Genomic DNA, 27,569 nt, shown 5'->3' with positions numbered 1-27,569 from the left:
GGGGGGGATGCTGCAAACAAATAGCACTGTCGTGGGCACACAGCGTCTCAACCCCGCTGGACCTGTCTCTCCCCACGACGCACAAACCGCTCCGGCTCCATGGAGCTCAGCCAGGAACCATCCGAGGCCCCAGGCTTCGCGCACCTCCCCGGTCCAAGCCGCTGGGTTTTGGCGCCCAGGTAACCCTCAGAGGCACAAACTTGTTTGGGACTGCGCTCTGCGCCCCTCCCGGGTCCGAGCAGCTCGGGAGCTTGGCGAGCGCGGTCGCCGGGACTTGTCCCCTTCTCTGTTTCTACTGCTCAGTTTTCCGGGTGTACTGCTGGCGCTCCTTGTGAGGCGGACGGTGACTGTCCTGCATCCCCTGAAGTCTCAGCTAAGAAGCCTGCCTGCCGCTTTTTGGGTAGTCTCTCCGGGGCTGCGATTGCCCCTTTCCAGCCCTTACAGCTCTGGCTGCCTGTCCCCGGCGGGGGATGGTCTGCAGCCGGCTATTTCCGTTCAGTCCTTTGTTCTGTGCGCGGTCCTGGCGGGGTCTTATGTTCCAGCTTTTCGCGTGGTAGCTATCCCCCAGCCTGGTTTGCTCGCCCAAGTTCGTTCGCTCTGGTTACGCGTGGGGCGTTTCTGCCCGCTTCTTACCGAGCGCGGCAGCCCGCGTCTCCCGCGCTTCCCTGCCCTGCCCCCACTTGCTAGCGGCGGTTGCAGGCGTCTGCGCGGCTTTTCCGCTGGGGGAGTTACTGTTGGGCTTGTAATCTGTTGGTTTTAATTATTTATTCGTTTTTCCTTCCTGTTATGTTGCCCTCTGTGTTTCCAAGGCTCGCCTTAGACTCGGCAGGTAGAGTGTTTCCTTGTGTTTGGAAACCTCTCTTCTTAGAATTCCCTTCCCGGGACGGGCTTCCCTTCCCGGGACGGAGCTCCCTCCCCACCTCCTTTGTCTCTTTTCTCGTCTTTTATATTTTTTCCTACCTGGTTTTGAAGACAATGATCTGCTTTTCTGGTTGCCTGATGTCCTCTGCCTGCCTTCAGAGGTTGTTTTGTGGAGTTTGCTCCGCGTTGAAATGATTTTTTGAGGAATTTGTGAGGGAGAAAGTGGTCTTCCCTTCCTATTCCTCTGCCATCTTAGGACCGCCCCCCGATCCTCTGTTTCCTATCTGTAAATTAGCAACTGGACTTGTCTGTTCTTTAAACAATGATTTATTGAATGCTTGCTTATGGCATTCCAGGCTAGAAAGCAGTGAATTTTCTTAAAGCTCTTGATCTCTTTCAGTATATACCCTCTTCAGATGATACAGATAATTAAAAAAAAAAAATCAATGTAAACATTTCTGTAGTAGTAAGTTGCTATGTAGTAAAATAAATCAGCAAAGGGAGACAAGCAGTCTTTGTAGAGCTGGGGTAGGGATAGAATGTGGGTTACTGTTTCATGCAGGGTGGTCAAGAAATGTCTCACTAGATGTGATATCTGGGCAGAGGCCTGAGATCTGTGAGGGAAGACTCACTAAAAATCTGGGGAGGGGACAGCATTTGCAGTGGCTGGAGGTGACAGCAGGTTTGATGTGACCAAGGAAACAACTGTGAATGAGCAGGAAGAAGACTGAGGAGAGCTGAAGTTGGAGAGGTTGCAGGGCCCAGACCACTGGAAAGATCTGGGCTTTTACTTTGAGTGAGATGAGATCCACAGAAGGATCTGAGCAGAGGTCTGGTGTGCTCTAGCTTGCTTATTCTGGGATCACTCTGATGGCAGCATTGAGGACACTCTCTACAGGGCTTCCACTTATTACCCATCCGTATAAGCTGTGAGCATAGAGGTGTCAAGGGACATTAGTAGGAAGCTGCAGCAGATGAAAAGTGATGGTGAATAGGAATGGAGATATTGTGGGAGAGATCATTAATGTGCTGTGATCCTGGACATTTTCTGAGAGTATTATGGAGAAATTTGCTGATAGTTTAGATGTATGGGATAGAGAAGGGTTGAGGGAAAGTGGGAGTCAGAAACTTCACAAGTTTTTGCTTGAACACTTGGAAAAATATAATTATAATCAATTGAAAAGTAACCTCCAACCTACTTTGGGAGCTCTGTAAAGACCTTGTCACAGCACTAGCCAGCCCTCTGGTCTTTAGTTCTCTGTACTCTGGCTTCTGGCTGATGCCTGCTCTGAGCCTAATCACTTTAATGATCTCTTCAGTACACTAAGAGCACACTAGACCATCTTCCAGAGCAAAAGGAAGAAATCCTTGGAATTTCTGAAGAAGAGTTATATTCTGGTCTTAGGTCAGGAAGAATTGAAAAGGAGGAGGTATTTTCAAATAAAAAACACTGTATACTGTGATGTTTGCCAGCAACATGAATAGGGTAACATCATCATCCAGAACCCAGTATTCCTCAATTTTTCAGTGGATTTGATCATGTAGAATAGATCACCAAAGAACCTTTCAACCATCTATTTCCTCCACTAGATAATAAGCTCTTTTGAGGAACTGCTGCTGCTGCTGCTAAGTCGCTTCAGTCGTGTCCGACTCTGGGTGACCCCATAGACGGCAGCCCATCAGGCTCTCCGGTCCCTGGGATTCTCCAGGCAAGAACACTGGAGTGGGTTGCCATTTCCTTCTTCAATGCATGAGAGTGAAAAGTGAAAGTGAAGTCGCTCAGTCGTGTCCAACTCTTCACGACCCCATGGACTGCAGCCCACCAGGCTCCTCTGTCCATGGGATTTACTATTTCTCTTATTAATCCTAACATTTTTGGGTTTGGGATACTAACAATATGAGGGTACTAATAATATAATATATATTATTTTCACCTTGATGGCAGAACAAGAAGCTCTGCCTAAAAAAGCTCTGCCTCTCCTACGAACTTTTCCATTACTTCACTCCCTGTGCTCCCAATCCAACTGCCTCTCCTGGGAGGCAGTGAAAACTTCTATGACCCATCCATATAAACTGTTTTTCTCGGTTTGCATCAGATAAGGCTGCTCCTTATTAGTAATTACAATAGTGATGATATCAAAGAGTTTTATGACTACCTTGTGTAGAATACTTATTTATAACTCATTTCATGTTTATGCCATCCTTAAAGATAGGTTGTAGGAGCATATTAAATAGATAAGAAGGCTGAGATTCAAAACGGTCACATAAACCTGTCAAATTTTAATAGCAAGAGGCTTAAGCTAGCATTAAAACCAAGTCTAGCTGCTTCCAAAGTTCGTGCCCTTTATCATATTAATCAGTTCCTCCTAATGCAAACATAAGTATTTGCCTTTTGATGTAGGATTATAGAAGACTGAAAGCTGTTAAATGTGCAAATTAAGTCATAATTTTGAACTGACAGATGACAGATTTTGATTTTTGAATCAGAAACCCTACTCACCAGTCAGTTGCTTTTTTTGTAATGACTAAAGGTGAGAAATGCCTTGTGATGAATGCCTGTTCATTTAGTCTACTGTCCCTTGGCCAGCCTAACTTCTCTTTTTTCCTATAATAACAGAACATGGTGATTGATGCATCTACTTACCTGTTTGAAGCCACGGAAAACAGATTTTTTTTCAAAAATGTATCAATATTAATTCCAGAGAACTGGAAGAACATCACTCAGTACAAGAGGCCAAAACATGAAAGCTACAAACATGTAAGAATCAAAAAGCATCTCTTAAAAATATTTTCTCTGCTGCTTCTCAAATTTGATGTTAATTAATCATTTCAGAATTTTTCAGACAAATGTTATAATTTCTATTCTGATCTTTTAAACACCTTTTTAAACATTCTCAGGCTGATGTTAGAGTTGCTCCACCTACACTCCCAGGTAGATATGAACCATATACTAAGCAATTCACAGCCTGTGGAAAAAAAGGAGAATATATTCATCTCACTCCCGACTTTGTACTTGGAAACAAGCAAAATGAATTTGGACCATCAGGTAGGAATTTTGGTTAAAACAAATATTTTGCAATGATTGCAACATATAGATTTATATCCATGTTCAGTATACAAGCCTTGTAGACTTAAATCCCAACTCCAAGGTCACTCTTCTGTTTGACCTTGAACAAATGACCAGGACTTTCTGTACTTAATTCCTTTAAAAATGATGAATAGAGGAGCTGCTCCTGCCTTATAGAATTGTTGGAAACATTAAACAAGATAATCCTTGTAAATGTACTCAGTATGGTCTCTACAGAAATTTGAATATGGGACAGCCATGATAAATTTTTTGCTTTAGGAACACATTTTAATTTTTCAGTTCTCCATTGCTGTGTATTAATCACATGCCACCTCCATGAAAGGCAGATGCAAGGCAAAATCAAAAGGGCCAAGATGACAGTTCCTGGCCAAGAGAAAACACTAATAGGCTGGTAGCTGCTGATATTATTATTCAACCCATTCTTTGAACCAGATGAACTTGTTTATAAGTGATCATTTTTACCTATGAAAATGACAATTTCATCTAGTTCAATCTGAGTTAAGATCACTGTTTGAAGTGAACTAAAGCACATTATATTTCAGATGAAAATGAATATCCCTGTCAAAGCAGTGTCCAACTCATCACTAATCAATAAAACACTTCTTAAATTTGCACTCCCCAGAATCACCTTTTCCTTTTGCACTGCCCCTTCAATGATCATTCTTTAGTCTTTTATCTTTGTCAAACAAGTCAATCCTTGTCCTCAACATTTTCTGGACCTGTTCTCCACCTCAGTCCTAAAGCCCCATCGTCCCATTCCAGCCTTACCTCTCCCCCTTCCTTTGATCTGACCATGTTTGTTGTACTTGGCACCTTTAGTCCCTTGTGCCTTTCTAGGTATAGTTTCTTTTCTACTTGGCATGTCCAGCAAGTCAGTCATGTCACCTACTAGTGTAAATAGCACAACTCCCTTACCACTTTTATCCTTATGTTTTATTCAACTTGCCATTTCTCCATACTGAATTTCTAGACAGTTTCTTTTGACTCCTGTAGTATCTTTCCAAGATTGTGAAAGAAAAGTATAAAACTAATTGGTATTGTTTTAAAAAACACGTTTCACAAGGTCAATGAAGCTCTCAAATCTACTCAATGATTGGACTTGCTTCCTCTCATCTTGCTCATTCCCCCTAACAGTTGTTCTAAATATCTATCACTTTTCTTAAGACCAATCTTTTCCACCTTATAAGTTAATGAATGCCTTGACTGAGAAAGTAGAAGCCCCTATCTTCTACCTTTCTACTTCCAAACTCATGTCCATGTCCATCTCCTTCCATCTCCACCTGTCTTAGAAGAGGAAGATTTTCTTCAGTTTTTAAAAATAATGCCCCCACTGGAGCTCTTATTCTTTTCCCACACTCCTCAGCTTACCCCATCCCATAACGGACAGTTTCCCCCTCTTTCTTAGACAAGTATTTCTCCCATAATGTGATACATATGTTTGTGGGAGAACTCAAATTCTGGAAAACGGTGCCTTAAAAACAACAGGGCTTTGGGAGGAAATAAGATAAAGAAGAAACTCTTCAAAATCTATGCAATTGGTAGTAAAAATGATAACAGCAAAACAATAGTTCCCTGGAAAGAGTTTTTGGACCTTCAAGCAGCAGTTCAGTGTGTCTGGAAGCTGCCTCCAAAGTGAATACTAGAAGTATACACACACACACACACACACACACAGTGAAACACTATTGGAAGTAAGAACAGGGCCAATAGGAGCTGAGCCAATAATTGAGATAGGAATAGAATTCCAAGTCAGAGGAACTGCTTTTTAACAACAATTACATTCAATTAAGATGTATAACACAATGATTTCACATACATGTACATACTAAAATGATTGCCATGGTTGAGCTAATTAACATATCATCTCCTCACATAGTTACTCTTTTGGATATGTGGTGCCCTGGAGAAGGGATAGGCTTCCCACTCCAGTATTCTTGGGGTTCCCTGGTGATTCAGACAGTAAAGAATCCACCTGCAATGTGGGAGACCTGGGTTCAATCCCTGGGTTGGGAAGATCCCCTGGAGGAAGACATGGCAACTCACTCCAGTATTCTTGTCTGGAGAATCCCCATGGACAGAGGAGCCTGGCAGGCTACAGTCCATGGGGTCACAAACAGTCGGATACAACTGAGCGACTAAGCACAGCACACCACAGCACATGTGAGGTCAGTTCAGTTCAGTTCAGTCACTCAGTCGTGTCTGACTCTTTGCGACCCCTTGAATTGCAGCACGCCAGGCCTCCCTGTCCATCACCAACTCCTACAGTTCACTCAGACTCATGTCCGTTGAGTCGAGTACCTGAATTCTATTCTTTCAACAAACTGAGGAAACCATGGGAGCCAGGCAACCAGCCATGAGCTGAAAAGAAAGTCAATCTGACATGGACTATTCTAAAAACAGAACCACAGATGCAGGCAGATATGAGTTTTCTTAAAATTCACCAAATTTCTATCACAGTCATTGATATGAGAGCTTTTTCCTCTCTCAGCAAGGATATAAATAATTCATGCTCACTCATTGGCACCATTTGCCTAAGAAATCTAAAAACAGTGTTTTTAAACTTTGATGTGTAGAGTAGTAATTTAGGGGCCTTGTGATTAATAATAACCAAATTCTGAATCACTAGGTCTCGAGTAGGCACAACATTCTATGTGTCTTGTCAGCTCCCAAGTGATGCTACACTGCTGGTCAGGGAACACATACTGAGTAGCGAAGGTTTAAAGAAGAAACATGACTTCTTCATGACGGTGACATTTTCCCCCTATTTTCAGGTCTCATGAGGCCATTATAGTTGGAGAAACACATATTGTAGTGGACCAGACTACATTTTCAAATTCTACTTCTCCATTTCAATTTCCACTAAAGTTTTTCCTAATATTGCTAAAACAAAAATGTACTTATTTTTCTTTGCACATTTCAAGCTTGGATTTAACCTTTATGCTTCTATTAATCCTGAAACTCTTAGAGAAAAAAAAAGTTTAGTTCTGACTCAACTCTCTAGAACCTTATCCTACTCAAGGACTCTATCTTACTCATATCTGTCTTTCTTAGTATCTAGTACAGTGCTGAATATATATAATTAAAAATAATTGTTTTAATTTAATCAATGTTTATATGTGCTAAGTACTATAAAGTAATCACCTCATTCAGTTCAGTTCAGTCACTCAGTCATGTCCGATTCTTGGCGACCCCATGGACTGCAGCACGCCAGGCCTCCCTGTCCATCACAAACTACTGGTTTACTTAAACTCATGTCCATTGAGTCAGTGATGCCATCCAACCATCTCATCCTCTGTCGTCCCCTTCTCCTCTTGCCTTCAATTTTTCCCAGCATCAAAGTCTTTACAAATCAGTCAGCTCTTCACATCAAGTGGCCCAAAGTATTAGAGTTTCAGCTTCAACATCAGTCCTTCCAATGAACATTCAGGACTGATTTCCTTTAGATGGACTGGTTGGATCTCCTTGCAGTCCAAGGGACTCTCAAGAGTCTTCTCCAACACCACAGTTCAGAATCATCAATTCTTCAGAGCTCAGCTTTAGTTATAGTACAAATCTCACATCCATACATGACTACTGGAAAAACCATAGCCTTGACTAGATAGACCTTTGCTGGCAAAGTAACGTCTCTGGTTTTTAATATGCTGTCTAGGTTGGTCATAACTTTCCTTCCAAGGAGTAAGTGTCTTTTAATTTGATGGCTGCAGTCACCATCTGCAGTGATTTTGGAGGCCCCCACAATAGTCTACCACTGTTTCCACTGTTTCTCCATCTATTTGCCATGAAATGATGGAACCGGATGCCATGATCTTTGTTTTCTGAACGTTGAGCTTTAAGCCAACTTTTTCACTCTCCTCTTTCACTTTCATCAAGAGGCTCTTTAGTTCGTCTTCACTTTCACCTCATTCAATTCCGTTCAGTTCAGTCGCTCAGTCGTATCCGACTCTTTGCGACCCCATGAATCGCAGCACGCCAGGCCTCCCTGTCCATCACCAACTCCCAGAGTTCACTCAGACTCACGTCCATTGAGTCAGTGATGCCATCCAGCCATCTCATCCTCAGTTGTTCCCTTCTCTTCCTGCCCCCAATCCCTCCCAGCATCAGAGTCTTTTCCAATGAGTCAACTCTTCGCATGAGGTGCCCAAAGTACTGGAGTTTCACCTTTAGCATCATTCCTTCCAAAGAAATCCCAGGGCTGATCTCCTTCAGAATGGACTGGTTGGATCTCCTTGCAGTCCAAGGGACTCTCAAGAGTCTTCTCCAACATCACAGTTCAAAAGCATCAATTCTTCGGCGCTCAGCCTTCTTCACAGTCCAAATCTCACATCCATACATGACCACAGGAAAAACCATAGCCTCGACTAGACGGACCTTAGTCGGCAAAGTAATGTCTCTGCTTTTGAATATCACCTCATTAGACATCCTAAATTATATTTTGTCTATAGCAGTGTTTTTCAACCTTTTTTTCATTATCAACCCTTAACAAGCATATGTAGACATTTTTAAATTATGCAGTTTTATATGCAATTATGTAGTTGAAAGTTGCACCTTCATGAAATTTCAATACCATATGTGTGTTTTATAAATGTTTATACTGTGGTAGAAGTAACTTTTGTAGGGCTAAAAACCACAGTAATATCTAAGACTTTTTGACCCTCAAGGACCAACCTAGATAGCATATTCAAAAGCAGAGACATTAGTTTGCCAACTAAGGTCCGTATAGTCAAGGCTATGGTTTTTCCTGTGGTCATGTATGGATGTGAGAGTTGGACTGTGAAGAAAGCTGAGCGCCCAAGAATTGATGCTTTTGAACTGTGATGTTGGAGAAGACTCTTGAGAGTCCCTTGGACTGCAAGGAGATCCAACCAGTCCATTTTGAAGGAGATCAACCCTGGGATTTCTTTGGAAGGAATGATGCTAAAGCTGAAACTCCAGTACTTTGGGCACCTCATGCGAAGAGTTGACTCATTGGAAAAGACTCTGATGCTGGGAGGGATTGGGGGCAGGAGGAGAAAGGGACGACCGAGGATGAGATGGCTGGATGGCATCACGGACTTGATGGACATGAGTCTAAGTGAACTCCGGGAGATGGTGATGGACAGGGAGGCCTGGCGTGCTGCAATTCATGGGGTTGCAAAGAGTCAGACACGACTGAGCGACTGAAATGAACTGAACTGAACTGAACTGAACCAAAACTCAGAGTTCAAACCGTTCTGCCCTTAGCATATACATAGTAAATGGTTTGTTGACTTAGATGTGGGATAAAAAATAATATGCTGAAGCGATATAATTAATGCAATGAAATGTAACACCATATATGTTTTATAAACAAAATACAAATACTAGCAGCTATTTAAATATTCTGGATTTAAAATTTTTTATTAAAATATGAGGGACAAGTTATGTCACTTAAAATATATTCTTGGATTTGAAATATTTTCCCACAGGTAGACTGCTCGTCCACGAGTGGGCCCATCTCCGCTGGGGAGTATTTGATGAGTACAATGATGATGAGCCTTTCTACAGGGCAAAGTCAAGGAAAATTGAAGCAACAAGGCATGACTATTTGCATTTTTAAATTACTACTGGCAGTAACATTTTCCTTAGACTGATTTCTTTAAAAGCCTTTCTTTCATTTTTGTCCCAACGCAGGTAATGAATGCCATATCACAAAACAGAGCTTTTTGGTTTTTTAAGAAAATGTACCTTTAAGAAGCTGCTTGTCCATTTAAAATACACATAGATTCAAGAGCATCTGGCAGTCAAGTTGATTTATTTTTATACCTCTCTACCATAGCTGCCAGAACTTATTTGTGCTAAGTTAATGTTCTATGTAAAGGGTTGTACTATGTTCTAGGAGGTAAAAATTATTTACACTACAAAAGAATGAAAAAATAAGTAGTGGAGAATGCCAGCTGAGTAGGAAATCAGCCAGCTTCAAAGAGCCAAGGAGAAATTTCTTGAGATTAATAAAGTTTGTGTTAAAATACCTGTGAAGCATCACACTTTACGTAGACAATCCTCTTGATTGTGAGATCAAGAGAACAGAATATGTGGGGTAATAAGTGTAAAATTGGGTGCCAGCTGCTTAATCAATCTTAGATGCCCTTCTGGGGATGGGGACTTATTAAAAAATGTACAAATTTCAGTGAAGATTCTTCCTCAGCACCATAGCACCAAGTTTTAGGATGCATATTTCAAAGATTATTATTTTGATAACATTTGTTTAGATCATGCATGCATGCTAAGTCACTTCAGTCGTGTCTGACCCTTTGCCAGACTATGGACAGTAGCTTGCCAGGCTCCTCTGTCCATGGGATTCTCCAGGGAAGAATACTGGAATGTGTTGTCATGCCCTTCTTTCTCTAGGGGATCTTCCCAATCCAGGGATCGAATCCATGCCTCTTATGTCTCCTCCTTTGGCAGGCAGGTTCTTTACCACTAGTGCCACCTGGGAAGCTCTTTGTTTAGGTCATATTCTCCTAAAAGCCTAGTCTCTGCTACAAAATTTTCATCACGGTTGTTAACATGTGAAAGTGAAAGTTGCTCAGTCATGTCTGACTTGTCCATGGAATTCTCCAGTCCATAATACTGGAATGGGTAGCCTTTCCCTTCACCAGGGGATTTTTCCAACCCAGGGACCTAACCTGGGTCTCCCGCATTGTAGGCAGATTCTTTACCAGCTGAGCCACAAGGGAAGCCCAAGAAGACTGTAGTGGGTAGGCTATCCCTTCTCCAGTGGATCTTCCCGATCCAGGAATTGAACCAGGGTCTCCTGCATTGCAGGCGGATTCTTTACCAACTGAGTTATAAGTTGTTAACATAGGTAATGCTATTAAGTTTGCTGAGTTTGGGGGCAATAGAGGCATAGACATATTTAGAAGACTTACAAAATTACTGAATAAAATCTAGTCTTTGTTTCTTTAATTTGGACTGGAACACACTGAAAAGATGAACTACACTAACATTACAACATATTTGTTGCAATCACTGTCACTTGCTGCAAATTCCATGCAATAAGACATATGTCTAAAATTCCTCCACTATTCTTTACTGGCCTTGGCAGAACTGTCTTTCCTTCTAGCCACATTTCACTTTGCATAAAAATGCTTCTTGAATAATCCAAACACTTGTAGCTATGCAACATTTCATTCTTTTGAAGAAAATTTCTTTGAGTGAAGAATACACAAAAAGTCTAAGGTTAAAGTGGTACCAAGACTAAATGATTTCACAAGATGCCTTTTCCAGATTCCTGCAATGTATTTACCATCACAAGGTTACTGGGAGAGATGTTTGGAAAAGGGGAGCCTACAGTCACTAGTATAAGTGGGACAACAGAAGATTTAATTCCAGCAGACTCACTCTTTGCATAGACAGGAGAGTCTACTTCAGATTTCCCTCAAAATTTTCTTGTAAAACAGATAAGCTACCTGGTGGAAACCCTTAAACTTTGCTGCCAAAATAGGATGTGTGTGGTATACAAATAAGAATAAAAATATTGATAAAGACCATTATTAACAACCTTGACAAGAAGACCACTTAATATTTTATAAAAATTTTAATGATTACATTGCCTCAAAGACTAACTGTCATGTATTTTCAGGTGTTCCACAGGTATTACTGGCTTAAATAGAATATATGTGTGTGAAGGAGGCAGCTGTGTATCAAATAGGGAATGCAGAATTGATTCCAAGACAAAACTGTATGAAAAAAATTGTCAATTCTTCCCTGATAAATATCAAACTGAAAAGACATCCATAATGTTTATGCAAGGTATTGATTCTGTAAGTATATCGATCGTTACTTCAGTTTGTGTTGATACATTTACAATCAGAGGACTTGTTATCATGTTTATAAATTATCTATGCAGGTGACCTGAGGGATTAGATGTATTATTATAAAATTCTTTGAACATTGGCTGGCACATAGTAAGCGCCCAAGTAGTGTTACCTATTATTATTGAAAATCTGCCTAAAACATTTCCTCCCTTAAATCATATTTCATTCAATAAGCATTTTTAAAGAATTGAAACATGTATAATATCATGTAAGAATCGAATCGCCAGTCTATGTCTGATGCAGGATACGGCATGCTTGGGGCTGGTACACGAGGATGACCCAGAGAGATGTTGTGGGGAGTGGGGTGGGAGGGGGGTTCATGTTTGGGAACGCATGTACACCCGTGGTGGATTCATGTCAATGTATGGCAAAACCAATACAGAATTGTAAAGTAAAATAAAAAATAATTAAAAAAATAAAAATAAAGTAACAAGACTTGAAAAAAAAAAGAAAAGGTTTTTAATTTTTTCAGATCTGTTGGTGAGTTTTTAAATGCACCCTATATAATTTTTTTTTTCATTTTATAATGTTAACCTTTTAGGTCACTAAATTTTGTAATGAAAAAAACCATAACCAAGAAGCTCCAAGTCTACAAAACAAAATGTGTGATTATAGAAGCACATGGGAGGTGATCAGCAGTTCTGAGGATTTTAAAAACACAACGGCTATGTTGGCACCACCCCCTCCACCTGTCTTCTCATTGCTAAAGATCAGTGAAAGAATTGTGTGCTTAGTTCTTGATAAGTCTGGAAGCATGGCGGTGAGTTCATCGGCCCATTTTTCCTGGATGTAGGGACAGGGCAGTGATTGAATGTCTAAGAACATTCTGACTGCTACCTGCACCTGGGTTCTTCTAAAATGTATGGTGGCATAAGTACTGTCACCTCCTGTGATCTTGACCTCAAGAGGGGCAATGAACATTATAATGAAAGAAGGATGTAATAAGAGTTAGAAGGACCTAATCCAAGAATTTTCTTTCCCAGAAAATGGAGAGTTTATTAAGGAGAACTTTTAAGTCTTTAGTAAAGCTTTTGTTGCAGGATCAGAACTGGAGATTGAAATGTGTAATTATTTCCTAATCTTACTCCCTTTATCTATTGAAAATACTTGACAGGCATGAAGGAAGAGTGAATTCAGAGCTTCCAAACTACATTCCAAATCAAGGAACAAGATCAACCAAGAGGATTCTTAACATGTTTCTCTTATTTAAACTCTTTATAGGAATGACCTCCTTATGCTCAAAGACACAGACAAAAAGCATCACTATAAAGAAGATATGGCCAGATTCAGTCATTCATTCCTTCTACTATGTTAAGAGAATGGTACTAGGCTTGTACTTGGCTTTAGGAATAGAGATCCATATTCTTGAAAAGTTCATAGATGAATAAAGAAAGATTTCACTCTCTTTCCCATCATGAGTTAATACTTAATTATATTTCAATATTTGGCGTACCACTTTGTCCAGGACATAGGCTGGTCTTCCAGGCTGGGCTAAGGGCATTTCTGTAGTTATTTTACAGTGACCTGGCTGTGTGTTTAGTCAGTCAGTCACGTCCAACTCTTTGTGACCCCATGAACTGTAGGCTCCTCCGTCCATGGGATTTTCCAGGCAAGAATACTGGAGTGCCATTTTCTCCTCCAGGGGATCTTCTTGATCCAGGGATTGGACCCATGTCTCCTGTGTCTCATGCATTGCAGGCAAATTCTTTGCTGAGTCATCAGGGTTCCCCTTATTACTATATATTATATTGCAATTACACATTTTTCTCCCACTATTTTATGAATACCTCTCGGACTTGAAACCATCTTATCTAGGAACCAGGTCTCCTAGGACTTGAAGTATCTTATTCATCTTTGTGTCCTTTTGTCTAGAATATGGTTTATCACATGTAGGCATTCAATAAAAAATTGTTGAAATGAACGGACTATAAATAGCAGGTGGAATGTGTCAAAAGGATGGCACATTTGAGGCAGAATAAAGCATGCTAAAGATCAGGAATAATATATTCAACAAATGGGGGTTGATTAGTTAGTGGAAATGGCAGCAGATGATACAGCTGGCTGAAATAATCCACAGTACTACAGGGTTTCAGAAAGAATATCAGAGTGCTAGACCTCACTACGTAACAATGTTTTAGGAAGAGTCCCTGGGGAGAGATGAGATTCTTAATTGGGAGAGAAGATGAACAGTTTTCCCTAGACAGGGTGCAGGCATAGTCAAGTTTAAAGGTAAAGCACGGGCTTGGCGGAATCAGCGGGGAAAGAAGACCCTGTTGAGCTTGACTCTAGTCTGGCACGGTGAAGAGACATGAGAGGTGTAGAATAAGTGGGAGGCCCCCGGCGCCCCCCCCCATCCGCTAAAAAAAAAAATAAAATAAAATAAAGGTAAAGCAAAATGGTAGACATAACCCGCTAAGATGGGGATGTATTATAGAAGAAGTTCCTCACTGTGATTTGTTTCTAGGCAGTTCAGAGGGAAACTTGGGCATGTGTTGGGAACAGGTGCCACGGGTCAATTGGTACTGAGGGACTGGAAAAGACCAATGCATGAAACGGTGTACATCCTAGGGTATTCACCTAGATAGTAAGGACTTGAATCCTAGTGGGTTACCAAAGAACCAATTACAGTTAATCCATTAGTGGAAATGTGGCAGGGTGTGGTTAGGTGTAGAAGCAGAAATGGGCAAGGTGGAATTTAGAGTAAATTTCATCTTTTGGTTAGTCAGGTGGCCAGGGGATGGAGAGATTTCTGTCTCTAGTTGGAGTCCATGATGGTCTGGTTTGATATTGATATTATGGGACCTGGGGAGTAGTTTCATCTTGATACAACTGGAACAGAGGATCCCAAGAGTAATCAAGCAGTCTCTAACATTTGAGTAATCACCCCCCAGTTCCAATCCAACCTCCACCATACTCTACACCTCTAATTTAGGTGCTTAGAAGCCAAGAATCAGCTCTAGTTTAAAACCTGTGTTCCTTAATATACTATACATATGTATTACGTAAGGCTCCCCAGGTGGCTCAGTGGGTAAAGAATCCACCTGTATTGCAGGAGACCATCTGTAATACAAGAGATGCGGGTTCAGTCCCTGGGCTAGGAAGATCCCCTGAAGAAGGAAATGGCAAACCACTCCACTATTCTTTCCTGGAGAATCCCATGGACAGAGAGCCTGGCAGGCTACAGTTCATGGAGTTGCAAAAGAGTCAGACACAACTTAGCTATCAAACCACCATGTATTACATAATAAATAGAACTGTATTTTTAATTTTATCAATTGAAAAAATTTGCTTTCTTTAATAACATCAATTACCATTGATAGAAAACCTTTAACAACAAAGTCTCTTCACTCATTTTATGTGCGCTTCTATTACTTTTCTGTCAAAAATTACTTGTTTTTATTGCCCATTTTTATTCAGACTTTTAATCGTCTAAATCGAATGAACCAAGCGGCCCAACATTTCCTGCTGCAGACTGTTGAAAATGGATCTTGGGTGGGGATGGTGCACTTTGATAGTTCTGCCTCCATCAAAAGTAATCTAATCCAAATCATAAGCAGCAATGAAAGAAGAAAGCTCTTGGAAAGTTTACCTACAGTTGCTAGCGGAGGAACTTCCATCTGCAGTGGAATTGAATCAGGATTTCAGGTGAAAACCATATTTCAAATATACTTTGTTTATTACTAGAACATTTTTATGTTAAGTGATGCTCCTCATACTTGCTCCCTAATTTTAACATAACTAATTCTGAAAAGTAGAGAACTAATCACATAGAGAAATTCACTTGTCCATCTTTCCATTAACAGAAATCAATGAGCAAAGTAATGGGTAAATAAATGACTATTACAGTTTCACTGGAGTATAAGCCCAATGAGGTCAGAGACTTTGTCTTATTACCATGCAGTAGTCAGTGCTCAAGGAATGTTAATTAAATAAGAGGGCTTGAGCAGCAAGAGTCATCCAATTTTAAGCAATGAAGCAAGTTATATGATTTGATTCTCCTTCAGAGCAATCCTCATTTTAGCTTCTGTTTTATTCAGTTAGGGAAACTTAATGTTTATCTGTCAAAGTTCCAGATGTAGCAAGAACTGTTAAGCATACTTAGGGTAAGGAATACTGGTCATAACATGAGTTGTGACATCATCAGAGTACTGGCTATACTACTTACTAGCCATGTGATCTAGGCACAGTCTTCAGCCTCCTTGGAAATTAGTCTCCAATCCCTTATGTATAAAATATAGAAAAATAAGAATGCTTAACTCATAGGATTATTATGAGACTTAAGCAAAATGATATATGTTTGTACTTAGGACAGTAGTCATTATACTACATAGTAAACATATAATTCACATTAATTATTATTACAAATCTTATTTTTATCCAAATGGTCATCTTGAGCTCAAAATTAATATCAATTGCATCATTTTCCTGCTTAAAAAACATGTCCCTTCACAGTCCATAAGATAAAGTCTAAATTCCTCAGTGTGATGTTATTTAAAAGCTTCTCATTCTATGATAAACTTGCCCTCACCTCTCTTGCCAGCCTTTATTTTTTTTCAATTCTCCCTTACCAATACTCTATGCTTCAACCAATTTACTGCACACATTGTTCTCCAAGCCCCTATGTACTAACAGCCTTCATACATGTAATTCCCCTGTCTAAAATGCTTCTTTTCTGTCTTTGTATGCCAAAATTCTATCCATTCTTCAAAATCCTTGATCCTTCATGCAGCTTTTCCTGCCACTTCCAACTCTATCAAATGTCTCTCTTTTATGAATTAATGGCATTTTAATATAGTTTTCTAACATGAAGTCTGGGTTCATACTCCAATGATTACTTACCAGATTTCTAACTTTAAGCATTCTTCACCTCACTAGCTTTTAATTACCTCATCAATAAAATTGAATATGAATGTTAGCCTGTAGGGTTGTTCATGTTTAATTTATTCAATACATATTTACTGTAGGGAGTAACCATAATATATTTTAATTTATTAACACATTTATGTAAGAAGCAAATCTCACATGTTAATTTATTGGGGAACAGATAATATACAGATAAATCTATCAATTTTTTTTTAATTGAAGGTTGTAGAGATAGTCTTGTGAAGTGACCAAACAAATGTGATGTGATTAAGTAAGAGGGAAAAGAGGGACAAAACCTACTTTAGAAGAGAGGATCTATATGAAGGGTAATGGTTAAGCTAAGATTTGGAGGATGAGAAGGAGCCAGTCATTCAGGTAGAAAGAAAAGGGCCAAGTCCCTTGGGAATGAGGTGAACAGAAACTGAATTATTTAAGAAATGATAGAAGCCAGTGACACTGGAATTTGGCAAGTAAGGGCAATGAAATGTAATTGCTGGGTAGAAAATGGCTATATTCTTCAAACCCACAAAAAAATATGATGACGTTCGTATTTTAAACACAACAGAAGGGCTTTAAGCACAAAAGACATAATTATTTCATAGTTTGGGAAGATGACGCTGGTTCAGTTCAATTCAGCCACTCAGTCATGTCCGACTCTTTGCGACCCCATGAATCGCAAGACACCACGCCTCCCTGTCCATCACCAACTCCCGGAGTTCACTCAGACTCGTGCCCATCGAGTCAGTGATGCCATCCAGCCATCTCATCCTCGGTCGTCCCCTTCTCCTCCTGCCCCCAATCCCTCCCAGCATCAGAGTCTTTTCCAATGAGTCAACTCTTCACATGAAGTGGCCAAAGTACTGGAGCTTAACCTTTAGCATCATTCCTTCCAAAGAAATCCCAGGGTTGATCTCCTTCAGAGTAAATGGTAGCACTATAATATTATAGTTTCTCTTTATTGATTATTTTAGTTTTGCCTTTGCCAATCATCTCTATATTTCCTCAGTCTCTCACCCACATCCCAATAAATATCTTTAAATGTAATTATTTCTATGAATACAAAATCCATGTAGTTCCTGCTGAATCCCCAGCAGTCAGTGCAGTGAATAACACACTGCGAGTGTTCAGTGAATAAAATAATACAAGGGAGACATGAAGGACAGAGAACTCTGCTTCCTCTTTGAATCTTCATTTGTTCCCAGATGTGTGTGTGTGTGGGGGGTGTGATGGGGATGCTGTATAAATGCTATAATGCATGAAAACATCTCCTAAATTTTAATTTGGTTCTGGTGTACATAGAGCCATATTTCACGTATATTAAAAATATACATTCAGAAAACTAAGATCATGGCATCTGGTTCCATCGCTGTATGGCAAATAGATAGGGAAACAGTAAGAGACTTTATTTTGGGGGCTCCAAAATCACTGCAGATGGTGACTGAAGCCATGAAATTAAAAGACGCTTGCTCTTTGGATGAAAAGCTATAACCAACCTAGACAGCATATTAAAAAGCAGAGACATTACTTTCTCAAAGAAGGTCCATCTAGTCAAAGCTATGGTTATTCAGTGGTCATGTATGGATGTGAGAGTTGGACTATAAAGAAAGTTGAGCACTGAAGAATTGATGCTTTGCAGTCCCTTGGACTGCAAGGAGATGAAACCAGCCAATTCTAAAGGAAATCTGTCCTGAATATTAATTGGAAGGACTGATGCTGACACTGAAGCTCCAACACTTAGGCCAACTGATGTGAAGAACTGAAAAGACCCTGATGCTGGGAAAGACTGAAGGCGGGAGGAGAAGGGGAGACAGAGGATGAGATTGTTGGAAGATATCACCGACTCGATGGACATGAATTGAGCAAGCTCCGAGAGTTAGTGATGGACAGGGAAGCCTGGTGTGCTGTAATCCATGGAGTCACAGAGTCTGACACAACTGAGCGACTGAACTGACTGAACTGAAAATTATATATAGCAGTCATTTTTTGCCTCAAAACCTGCAAAAATTGAAACAAGACTGGTCACATTGTATCATGACACCAGCATTAGTAAGACTTTTTACATTGTAAACCCTTCTTTGTAAACCTATACACATCTCCACTACTAATTCAAGAAAGTCACTGATAGCCTATCATTTTTTTTCCTCTTGGACTGGACTCGGTTTCTCAAAATGATGTATCAAGAAGCCACTTCCAATAAAGCTGTCAAAGAAGATGAAATATAGTTGCCTTTCTGAGATAAATTCTCTTTATCCTTTCTTATGGGTACCTAGATTCAAAACTCTGTGTTTCAAACTGTTTAGCTTTATAGGAAATGGTTCAAGCCATAAATAGGGCACATTCTCAGTAAGTCATATATTCTCTTAGCACCATTAATATGCTTAGTTATGTGCTTGTGACTATTAGCAATTAATTAAAAATTATATAACAAGATTTTTAACTTGTGTAGAACTTTCCACATCTTTTGTTTATTAGCATACTGAGGATACCCTAATTTGGAACCAACAACTTCTTTAAAAATGTTGAGGTGAACTCTTAATGCATCTAGCTGCCTACAGAACCAAAGAAGCAGAAAAATATTTAATGCCATTATATGCTTGGTGTCTGGTTTTCCTGAGTGCCACAGAACGTGATGTCATAGTCATTGAACTCAAGTAGGATTTTCCATACCCCTACTCCCACACAACTTCATCTGAGCAAACATTTCCTACAGTGGGTGGACAGAAAATAAAAAGTCCTGTTTAAATTCTCCTAGCGTTGTGATTACAGATCCTTTGATTTAAAAATGAAGCTGTCTCCTCTTTTCTGCACACTATTTTCTATGTCCATTTTATCCTAATCTCTCCCAGGCCTAGCTGACCTAGGATCATCTGTAATAATGCTCTGATTATATTTTTAGGCAATTAGAAATGCTTACTTCCAACTAGATGGATCTGAAATAGTGCTGCTGACTGACGGGGAGGATAACACTGTAAAGTCTTGTATTGAGAAAGTGAAACAAAGTGGGGCCATCATTCATTTCATTCGTCTTGGACCAAATGCTGCTCCAGAAGTCACAGAGATGAGCACTGCAACAGGTAAAATATGAATGCATCCTTTGATAGCAATACATAAATGTAGAGGCTGACAATTCAACAAGTTCTCTTAAGCTCCTCCTCTGCAGGTGCTGTGCCAGGAGCTTGGGATCAGAGTTAAACCAGACATGATCTCAAGGTGCTAATAGTCCTGCTGACCCGAGAGACAAATAACACCGCTAATCAAAAAAGCATAATCAGATAACACTCCTCCATAACAAGAGACATACATAGGTGTCAAACACCATGTGAGCAGATGGAGTCATTGATTCTCTCAGCATTGAATAGTCAGGGAAACAAGGCATGAGAGATGAGGAGCTAGACATTTATCAGTTTGTTTGCTTTCTCTGGAAGAAAAAAGGATGACAGAGAATATAAAGCATGTTGGGGTGACAATGCAAGCCACATTGAGGGATAGTGAGAAATACATGAGGCTAGAGAATAGACTGAAAGTTAAGGGATGGGCTTAACAGAAGCTCCGGCTATAAATATAGTAATAACAATGTTTCTAGATTAAACATAAAATAGCTATTATCTTACAGACAGAGACATGTGAAGAAAATGGACTACATGTGTTCAGTACCTTCTTAAACATAGTAGAGAATACATAATTTATAACATTATAAAAATCAATTATTGTATTGAATTGACCTCTAATGTTACCAAACAAACACTTGCTTTTTAATGCTTAATTGTACAAACTCCCATCATTTCGAAGTAATTTTATAGCCATTGTAAAGTATTTCTGTCCTAAATATCCCTCCAAAAGTATTGTTTTTAAACTTGTCTCTATTGCTTACCATTTTTTTATCTGCTCATTGCCAAATTTTGTCAGGATGCTTCAATATGAAATCTCTTTAACCTTTTTGATTCTGACCCACTCTGGCAGGAAAACTTGAAAGCTGATATGGTTAGAACTGTATCTTAAATAATCATTAAAGTGAACAATTCTCCTAAAGGTTATGTGATCTTGTGAGCTTTAGTTCATGAAATTATAACATCTCCTTTCACATTCTTTAGTTAGTTGATGTATTTAAACCAGAAAGATTTCTATTAGTGGAGTTTAAAGGTAGGTTACCTCTCAGTTATGAAATTTTTAAGGTAACATTTCAGAGATAATCTTTATACTTATCTGATTTGGATTTACTTTTATAATACATACTGAAACTATGTTTTGTTTACCCTGATATCATCTTAATCACTAAAATGTGAAAAGCACTTATTTTCTGAAAAGCAACCTAGTTAATGTATTTACATTTTAGGAGGAAAACATGTTTATGCTTCAGATGAAGGCCAGAACAATGGCCTTATTGATGCTTTTGCAGCCCTTACATCAGGGAACGTCGATGCCTCCCAGCAATCTCTTCAGGTCAGAGTTCCTAGTCCTCGAGTGTTTATGTTTGGATTTAGACTTAACCAAGAAAAATAATCTGGTTGTTACAAGTTTTGAGTTCTGTATCATCACCAGGTGGCTCGGTGGTAAATAATCTGCCTGCCAATTTAGGAGATGCTGGGTGGATCCCTGGGTGGGGAAGATCCCCTGTAGGAGAAAATGGCAATCCATTCCAGTATTCTTGTCTGGAGAATTCCATGGACTAGGAGCCTGTAGGGCTATAGTCCATGGGGTCACAAAGAGTCAGACACAACTGAGTGACTGAGCACTTTATTTTAAGTCAAGAAAAATGGTAAACTGAGGGCAATACACACACAGACACACACAGGACTAACGTTCTCAGGGGTAGTTTAGCACTTTAATGCTAAATCCTAGTGTAGCTGCTCACCAGGACAGCTGGGAAAATAATAACGGGGCCGTATCTCCAACTGTAAACCCCATTGTCCTGCTCTAACGCTTTTATTATACCCTGTTCTCTCCTCAGTAGCTATATTTCCACACTTTCTGACTGACAACTGTCATCCCAATTAGCTTTCAAAGAGATCGCAAGCCTAAGGTGATATGCCATATTTAAGTTTGTTCTCAAGGCAGAAATTTTAAAATATGTAAAACAGAAAGAAAAGCATAAAATTACTCTCTTCTACAGTTATTAATTTTTTATATATTTAAACAGCTTGAAAGTAAGGGATTAAAACTCAACAGTAATGACTGGATGAATGGCACTGTAATAATTGATAGCACTGTGGGAAAGGACACATTCTTTCTCATCACATGGAGCCAACAACTTCCCTCTATTTATCTCTTTGATCCCAATGGAATATCAATGGCGACTTTCACAGTGGATTCAGCTTCCAAAATGGCCTATCTCAATATTCCAGGAACTACAAAGGTAAGCAATTAATTTTTAGACCTCCTCGCAAATTTTACAGGTGAAAATACATCATTTGATATCATAAATATGGATGCCAATACTTGTATCATTTCAAAATTAAGATAAAGTAAAACGTACTTGATATGACTGTATGGTCCTGAAAGTTTTGGTGACAGAGGGGAAAAAAAAAGAACTTAAGCATTAGAAGAAAGGAAGAGAAAGGAAAAAACTAAGTAGGCTAAGGATAACTTTCAGGGGACAATGTAGTAAGTCTGTGCAGCTTGCTGTGTAGATAGCTAAAAAGCTATTTCTTATACCAGATCATAGGGGAGCTTCCCTGATAACTCAGTTGGTAAAGAATCTGCCTGCAGTGCAGGAGACCTGGGTTTGATCCCTGGGTTGGGAAGATTCCCTGGAGAAGGAAAAGGTTACCCACTCCAATACTGTGGCCTAGAGAATTCCACGGACTATTGTCCATGGGGTCACAAAGAGTCGGAAATGACTGAGCAACTTTCACTTTCATTTGTCACCAGGTCATAGAGTCTGTAGACTCTGAGATCTAAGGATAAGTCCAAGATCAAGGCAAACTTTCCAAAACTTATTTTTACCAACGGAGATTTCATAAACTTTGGATACCAGGCATAATAATAGGATATTCTTTCCAAACTGCCTCCACTCTTACCTCTTTACCCTCAAAACTCTTAAAGCTCTCAAAACTCTGTTTATTTAGTAACACACTTAATAGTTTAGAGTTAGATAATGGAAAGACAGAAAATAGCTTGCTGTTGCATACTTATTCCATTTTTATTGAATTTTTAGGTGGGTGTGTGGACTTACAATATTCAAGCAAAAACAAGCCCAGAAACATTGACTATAACAGTAAATTCTCGGGCAGCAAACTCTTTTGTGCCTCCAATCACAGTGAATGCTAAAGTGAATAAAGATACAAACAGCTATCCCAGCCCACTGATTGTTTATGCAGAAATTCTACAAGGGTATTTACCCATTCTTGGAGCCAACGTGACTGCTTTCATTGAATCGAAATTCGGAGAAACAGAAGTTTTGGAACTTTTGGATAATGGTGCAGGTAAATCACAGGTTTCTCCGAACAAGTCTAAATTTTCATAACTCAGGGTATGAGTCCCTGAAGAAGTGTAGGGCAGAGGGACAGGCATCAGAAAATTGATGCAGATTGTGGATGAACAACTGGACCGGGGTGAAATTCTATCCAGGTAACAACTCCAAAGTGATTTGCAAGTGTCTTACACATGGTAGAGCACTCAGTGAACTTTACTGTCATTATTGTTCTTTCTTTCATTTAGACAACCAATGTCTTCCAATAGATAGGAAAGTATCATTGCTGATATTGAGGACAGCATCAAGAATTCTGAATAAGTGTTTCTTAGGGGTATATATGGAGAAGGCAATGGCACCCCACTCCAGTACTTCTGCCTGGAAAATCCCATGGATGGAGGAGCCTGGTAGGCTGCAGTCCATGGGGTCACTAGAGTCAGACACGACTGAATGACTTCACTTTCACTTTTCACTTTCATGCACTGGAGAAGGAAATGGCAACCCATTCCAGTGTTCTTGTCTGGAGAATCCCAGGGACGAGGAAGCCTGGTGGGCTGCTGTCTGTGGGGTCGCACAGAGTCGGACACAACTGAAGCGATGCAGCAGCAGCAGCAGCAGCAGCAGCAGGGGTATATAGCCAAGAAAGTCTGACCAGAGACAGTGAAACCCAAGTAGTAGTATGGAATGAAGCAGTGCAATTTGGGTCCTGGCAGGGAGGGGATGACAGCCATGAGAAATTCCCAACAGCTGGATAAAAAGTTCACATATAATCTTGGGGACTGAGACCAAAGGAAGCTGGATCTGCCATCAGAGAGAAGGGGACATTACTGGGTCATCATCAGATACCAGATCTGATTGGAAGGTATCAAAATAGAGTATTGACCACTCTCTATCTCCTTGGTCTGTATGGGTGAGTGGTACTGTACTTTAAAACCTTTTCCCAATTCTGAATTATTCTGGGAACTAACACTTTTTTAGAGAGGTCATTTAGTAAAGAAATTACTATCTCAGTAAACATCTAAGTTGTCAGAATTTTCAATTAGCTTCTTTTCGATGTAGTTAAATCAGCCAGCTTATAACCTATCATCAACTAGAGTTGGCCCTGTGAGAAGTTTAAAAGGCAAAAGTCTTTGGTTTATCAGTGCCTTCATCTAATATGACAATATTTTCTTAAATTATCCCATGACTCTCTTTCTCCCAACCCCTTCCATGCTACGTTAAAATTCCTGTATCTTGTTTCATTTCTCAAGGAGAAACAAAATTTCTCAAATAAAACTCAAATAATTTGGGTCACCTTTACCTAAGAAAGCATAGTGCTTAAGAATGACTTTACCTAAGAAAGCATTGGCAATTAACAATGACTTGGAACAGGGGTTCTCAACTTTTAACTCCTGAAGTGAAACTCCTGAAGAGCTTGTTTTATAACACAGAATGGGAACACCGGAAAAACTTTCATTCCTTATATGACCCAGAGAAACTCAGACGCTGTTGGTCTAAGGATTTCATTTTAAGAATCTCTCTCTTAAAAGTCTTAACCCTCTGGAGAAATGTGTTTGCAAGTTAACAAAACTCTCTAGTACTGGTGATATGAAGAAATATCCTTATGATACAGTATTCCTGAGCTCTCCTAAACGTTTATTCTAAAAACAGATGGGGTTTTCCACTGTTAGACCAGAAAATTAATCAATCATATTGTAAGAGGTAGGGATTAAAATGAAAAATGAGACATTGAAGATAAGTTAAAATAAGTAATTTGTAGGTGATAGCAATGAGAATTAAATCTTATGCAAAGATAATATTTCTTTAGTGGGGATCCTTTGATTCAGAGAGAGAGAGAACATAATTGTGCTTAAAGCATGAGCTGCAAACAGACTAGCTGGGAAACGGTAAGAAGAATGCTATAATAATCTGCATATGAATTCATAAGATGAAGGCATTAAGCACACATGCATAGGTATCAGTATATATACCAGTATGTCTGTGTAATAATATATTATTACAAATAGAAAGGGAAAAAATGGAAGCAGTGAAAGATTTTATTTTCTTGGTCTCCAAAATCACTGCAGTGATAGCAGCCATGAAACTAAAAGACTTGCTCCTTGGAAGAAAAGCTATGACAAACTTAGATAGCATATTAAATAACAGAGACATCACTTTGCCGACAAAGGTCTGAATAGTCAAAGCTATGGTTTTTCCAGTAGTCATGTACAGATGTAAAAATTGGACCATAAAGAAGGCTGAGCGCCAAAGAACTGATGCTTTTGCACTGCAGTGCTGGAGAAGACTCTTGAGAGGATATTAAACCATTCAATCCTAAAGGAAATAAACCCTGGATATTCATCGGAAGGACTGTTGCTGAAGCTCTAATACTTTGGTCACATGATGCAAAGAGCTGATTCATTGGAAAAGACCCTGGTGCTGGGAAAGCCTGAAGGCAAAAGGCGAAGAGGGCTGAGGATTAGATGGTTAGATAGCACCATTGACTCAATGGACATGAATTTCAGCAAACTGTGGGAGATAGCAGAGGACAAGGAAGCTTGGCGTACTGCAGTTCATGGGGTCACAAAAAAGTCAGACACAACTTAGTGACTGAACAACAATCACAACAAAAATAATACACACACACACACGGGCACACGGGCTTCCCAGATGGCACCAGTGGTAAAGAGGCCGCCAGCCCATGCAGGAGACATAAGAGGCTTCGGTTTGATTCCTGGGTCAGGAAGATCTCCTGGAGGAGGGCATGGCAACCCACTCCAATATTCTGGCCTGAAGAATCCCACAGACAGAGGACATTGGTGGGCTACAGTCTGCAGGGTTGCAGAGTCTGACAGGACTGAAGCGACTTAGTATGCCTGCATATGTACACACACAAATATAGTACCACAAGGATATCCATCCAACAAGATACTGATTGGCAGAGCAAAATGGAAATATTCCCCAAGGGGTCAATCACAAAAAAGGGAGATCAATAAAAGCAATATGCTTATAAAGCCCATATGCTTGACTTAGGAAATACTTAAGTTTTTATTTTTCTTTACATTCGTAATTTATTCCTTCACTTCCATAACAAGGTGCTGATTCTTTCAAGAATGATGGAGTCTACTCTAGATACTTTACAACTTATAAAGAAAATGGCACATATAACTTAAAAGTACGGGCTCATGGAGGAGAAAATGCTGTCACAAGGAACTTAAGGCATCCACTGAATACAGCTGCATACATACAAGGCTGGGTAGTAGATGGTGAGTACTTCATAATATCTGAAATCAATGGTGGCTTGAATAATTGTGAGTTGGTATGATTAAGGCTACAAATATTTTATAACTTCAGAGTATAGCTTCTCCCATTTCTGGAATGAATTCTCAGTCACATGACAGTTTGCCTCCAAATTAACCTAAGCTTACAATGTCTTTGGTATAGACATTTCCATGAAAGCCAGCCATTATTACATTTGTTTGGAGCATCTGACCTATATCAACAAAAATTTGCCACATTTTCAGCTCAGGATGAAGAGGCTAATATGTTATGTACTTAAAGTGAAAGAGGAGAGCGAAAAAGTTGGCTTAAAGCTCAACATTCAGAAAACGAAGATCATGGCATCTGGTCCCATCTCTTCATGGGAAATAGATGGGGAAACAGTAGAAACAGTGTCAGACTTTATTTTTGGGGGGTCCAAAATCACTGCAGATGGTGACTGCAGCCATGAAATTAAAAGACGCTTACTCATTGGAAGAAAAGTTATGACCAACCTAGATAGCATATTCAAAAGCAGAGACATTACTTTGCCGACTAAGGTCCGTCTAGTCAAAGCTATGGTTTTTCCAATGGTCATGTATGGATGTGAGAGTTGGACTGTGAAGAAAGCTGAGCACTGAAGAATTGATGGTTTTGAACTGTGGTGTTGGAGAAGACTCTTGAGAGTCCCTTGGACTGCAAGGAGATCCATTCTGAAGGAGATCAACCCTGGGATTTCTTTGGAAGGAATGATGCTAAAGCTGAAGCTCCAGTACTTTGGCCACCTCATGCGAAGAGTTGACTCATTGGAAAAGACTCTGATGCTGGGAGGGATTGGGGGCAGGAGGAGAAGGGGACGACAGAGGATGAGATGGCTGGATGGCATCACTGACTCGATGGACATGAGTCTGAGTGAACTCCAGGAGATGGTGATGGACAGTGAGGCCTGGCGTGCTGCGATTCATGGGGTCACAAAGAGTAGGACACAACTGAGTGACTGAACTGAACTAACTAGAAACCAATGGTAGAATTTATCCATCTGATTACATAAGCCTTTATTTGCAAAGTTTTTATTTAGTCAAAAGGAAAAATGTGTAGAGGAAAGCAATGAAAAATATTAAGAATGCATTTTTGTTAGCTTTCCTTTGTTTTGTCCCATATGTCACCCTTATAGGGGCTTTCTGTTGCAGTATAATCTGAATATTAGTCATTAGCAGTTGCAACAGGGAGGAAGTGTGAATGAAACCTGATACAAGTGACTGAAAGGGAACCAGTA

At 39.8% G+C, this 27,569-nt stretch overlaps 1 protein-coding gene across 1 annotated transcript in view; it reads left to right on the top strand.

Annotated features, from left to right (window-relative positions):
• Positions 1–27,569, top strand: part of CLCA4 (chloride channel accessory 4) — a 48,329-nt gene that overhangs the window by 19,060 nt on the left and 1,700 nt on the right. The window contains exons 2-12 of the mRNA XM_040232401.1: positions 3,479–3,619; positions 3,760–3,907; positions 9,394–9,502; positions 11,550–11,730; positions 12,326–12,544; positions 15,202–15,429; positions 19,544–19,721; positions 20,981–21,087; positions 21,785–22,000; positions 22,802–23,069; positions 26,131–26,301. Of these exons, the coding sequence (XP_040088335.1) occupies positions 3,479–3,619; positions 3,760–3,907; positions 9,394–9,502; positions 11,550–11,730; positions 12,326–12,544; positions 15,202–15,429; positions 19,544–19,721; positions 20,981–21,087; positions 21,785–22,000; positions 22,802–23,069; positions 26,131–26,301 (1,966 nt within the window). The remainder of the gene's footprint in view (positions 1–3,478; positions 3,620–3,759; positions 3,908–9,393; positions 9,503–11,549; positions 11,731–12,325; positions 12,545–15,201; positions 15,430–19,543; positions 19,722–20,980; positions 21,088–21,784; positions 22,001–22,801; positions 23,070–26,130; positions 26,302–27,569) is intronic.

The sequence above is a fragment of the Oryx dammah genome, unplaced genomic scaffold (assembly GCF_014754425.2).
Source record: "Oryx dammah isolate SB20612 unplaced genomic scaffold, SCBI_Odam_1.1 HiC_scaffold_28, whole genome shotgun sequence".
Classification (NCBI taxonomy): domain Eukaryota; kingdom Metazoa; phylum Chordata; class Mammalia; order Artiodactyla; family Bovidae; genus Oryx; species Oryx dammah.
Note: the sequence above shows the minus strand (reverse complement) of the source record. Positions and strands in the feature narration are given on the sequence as shown.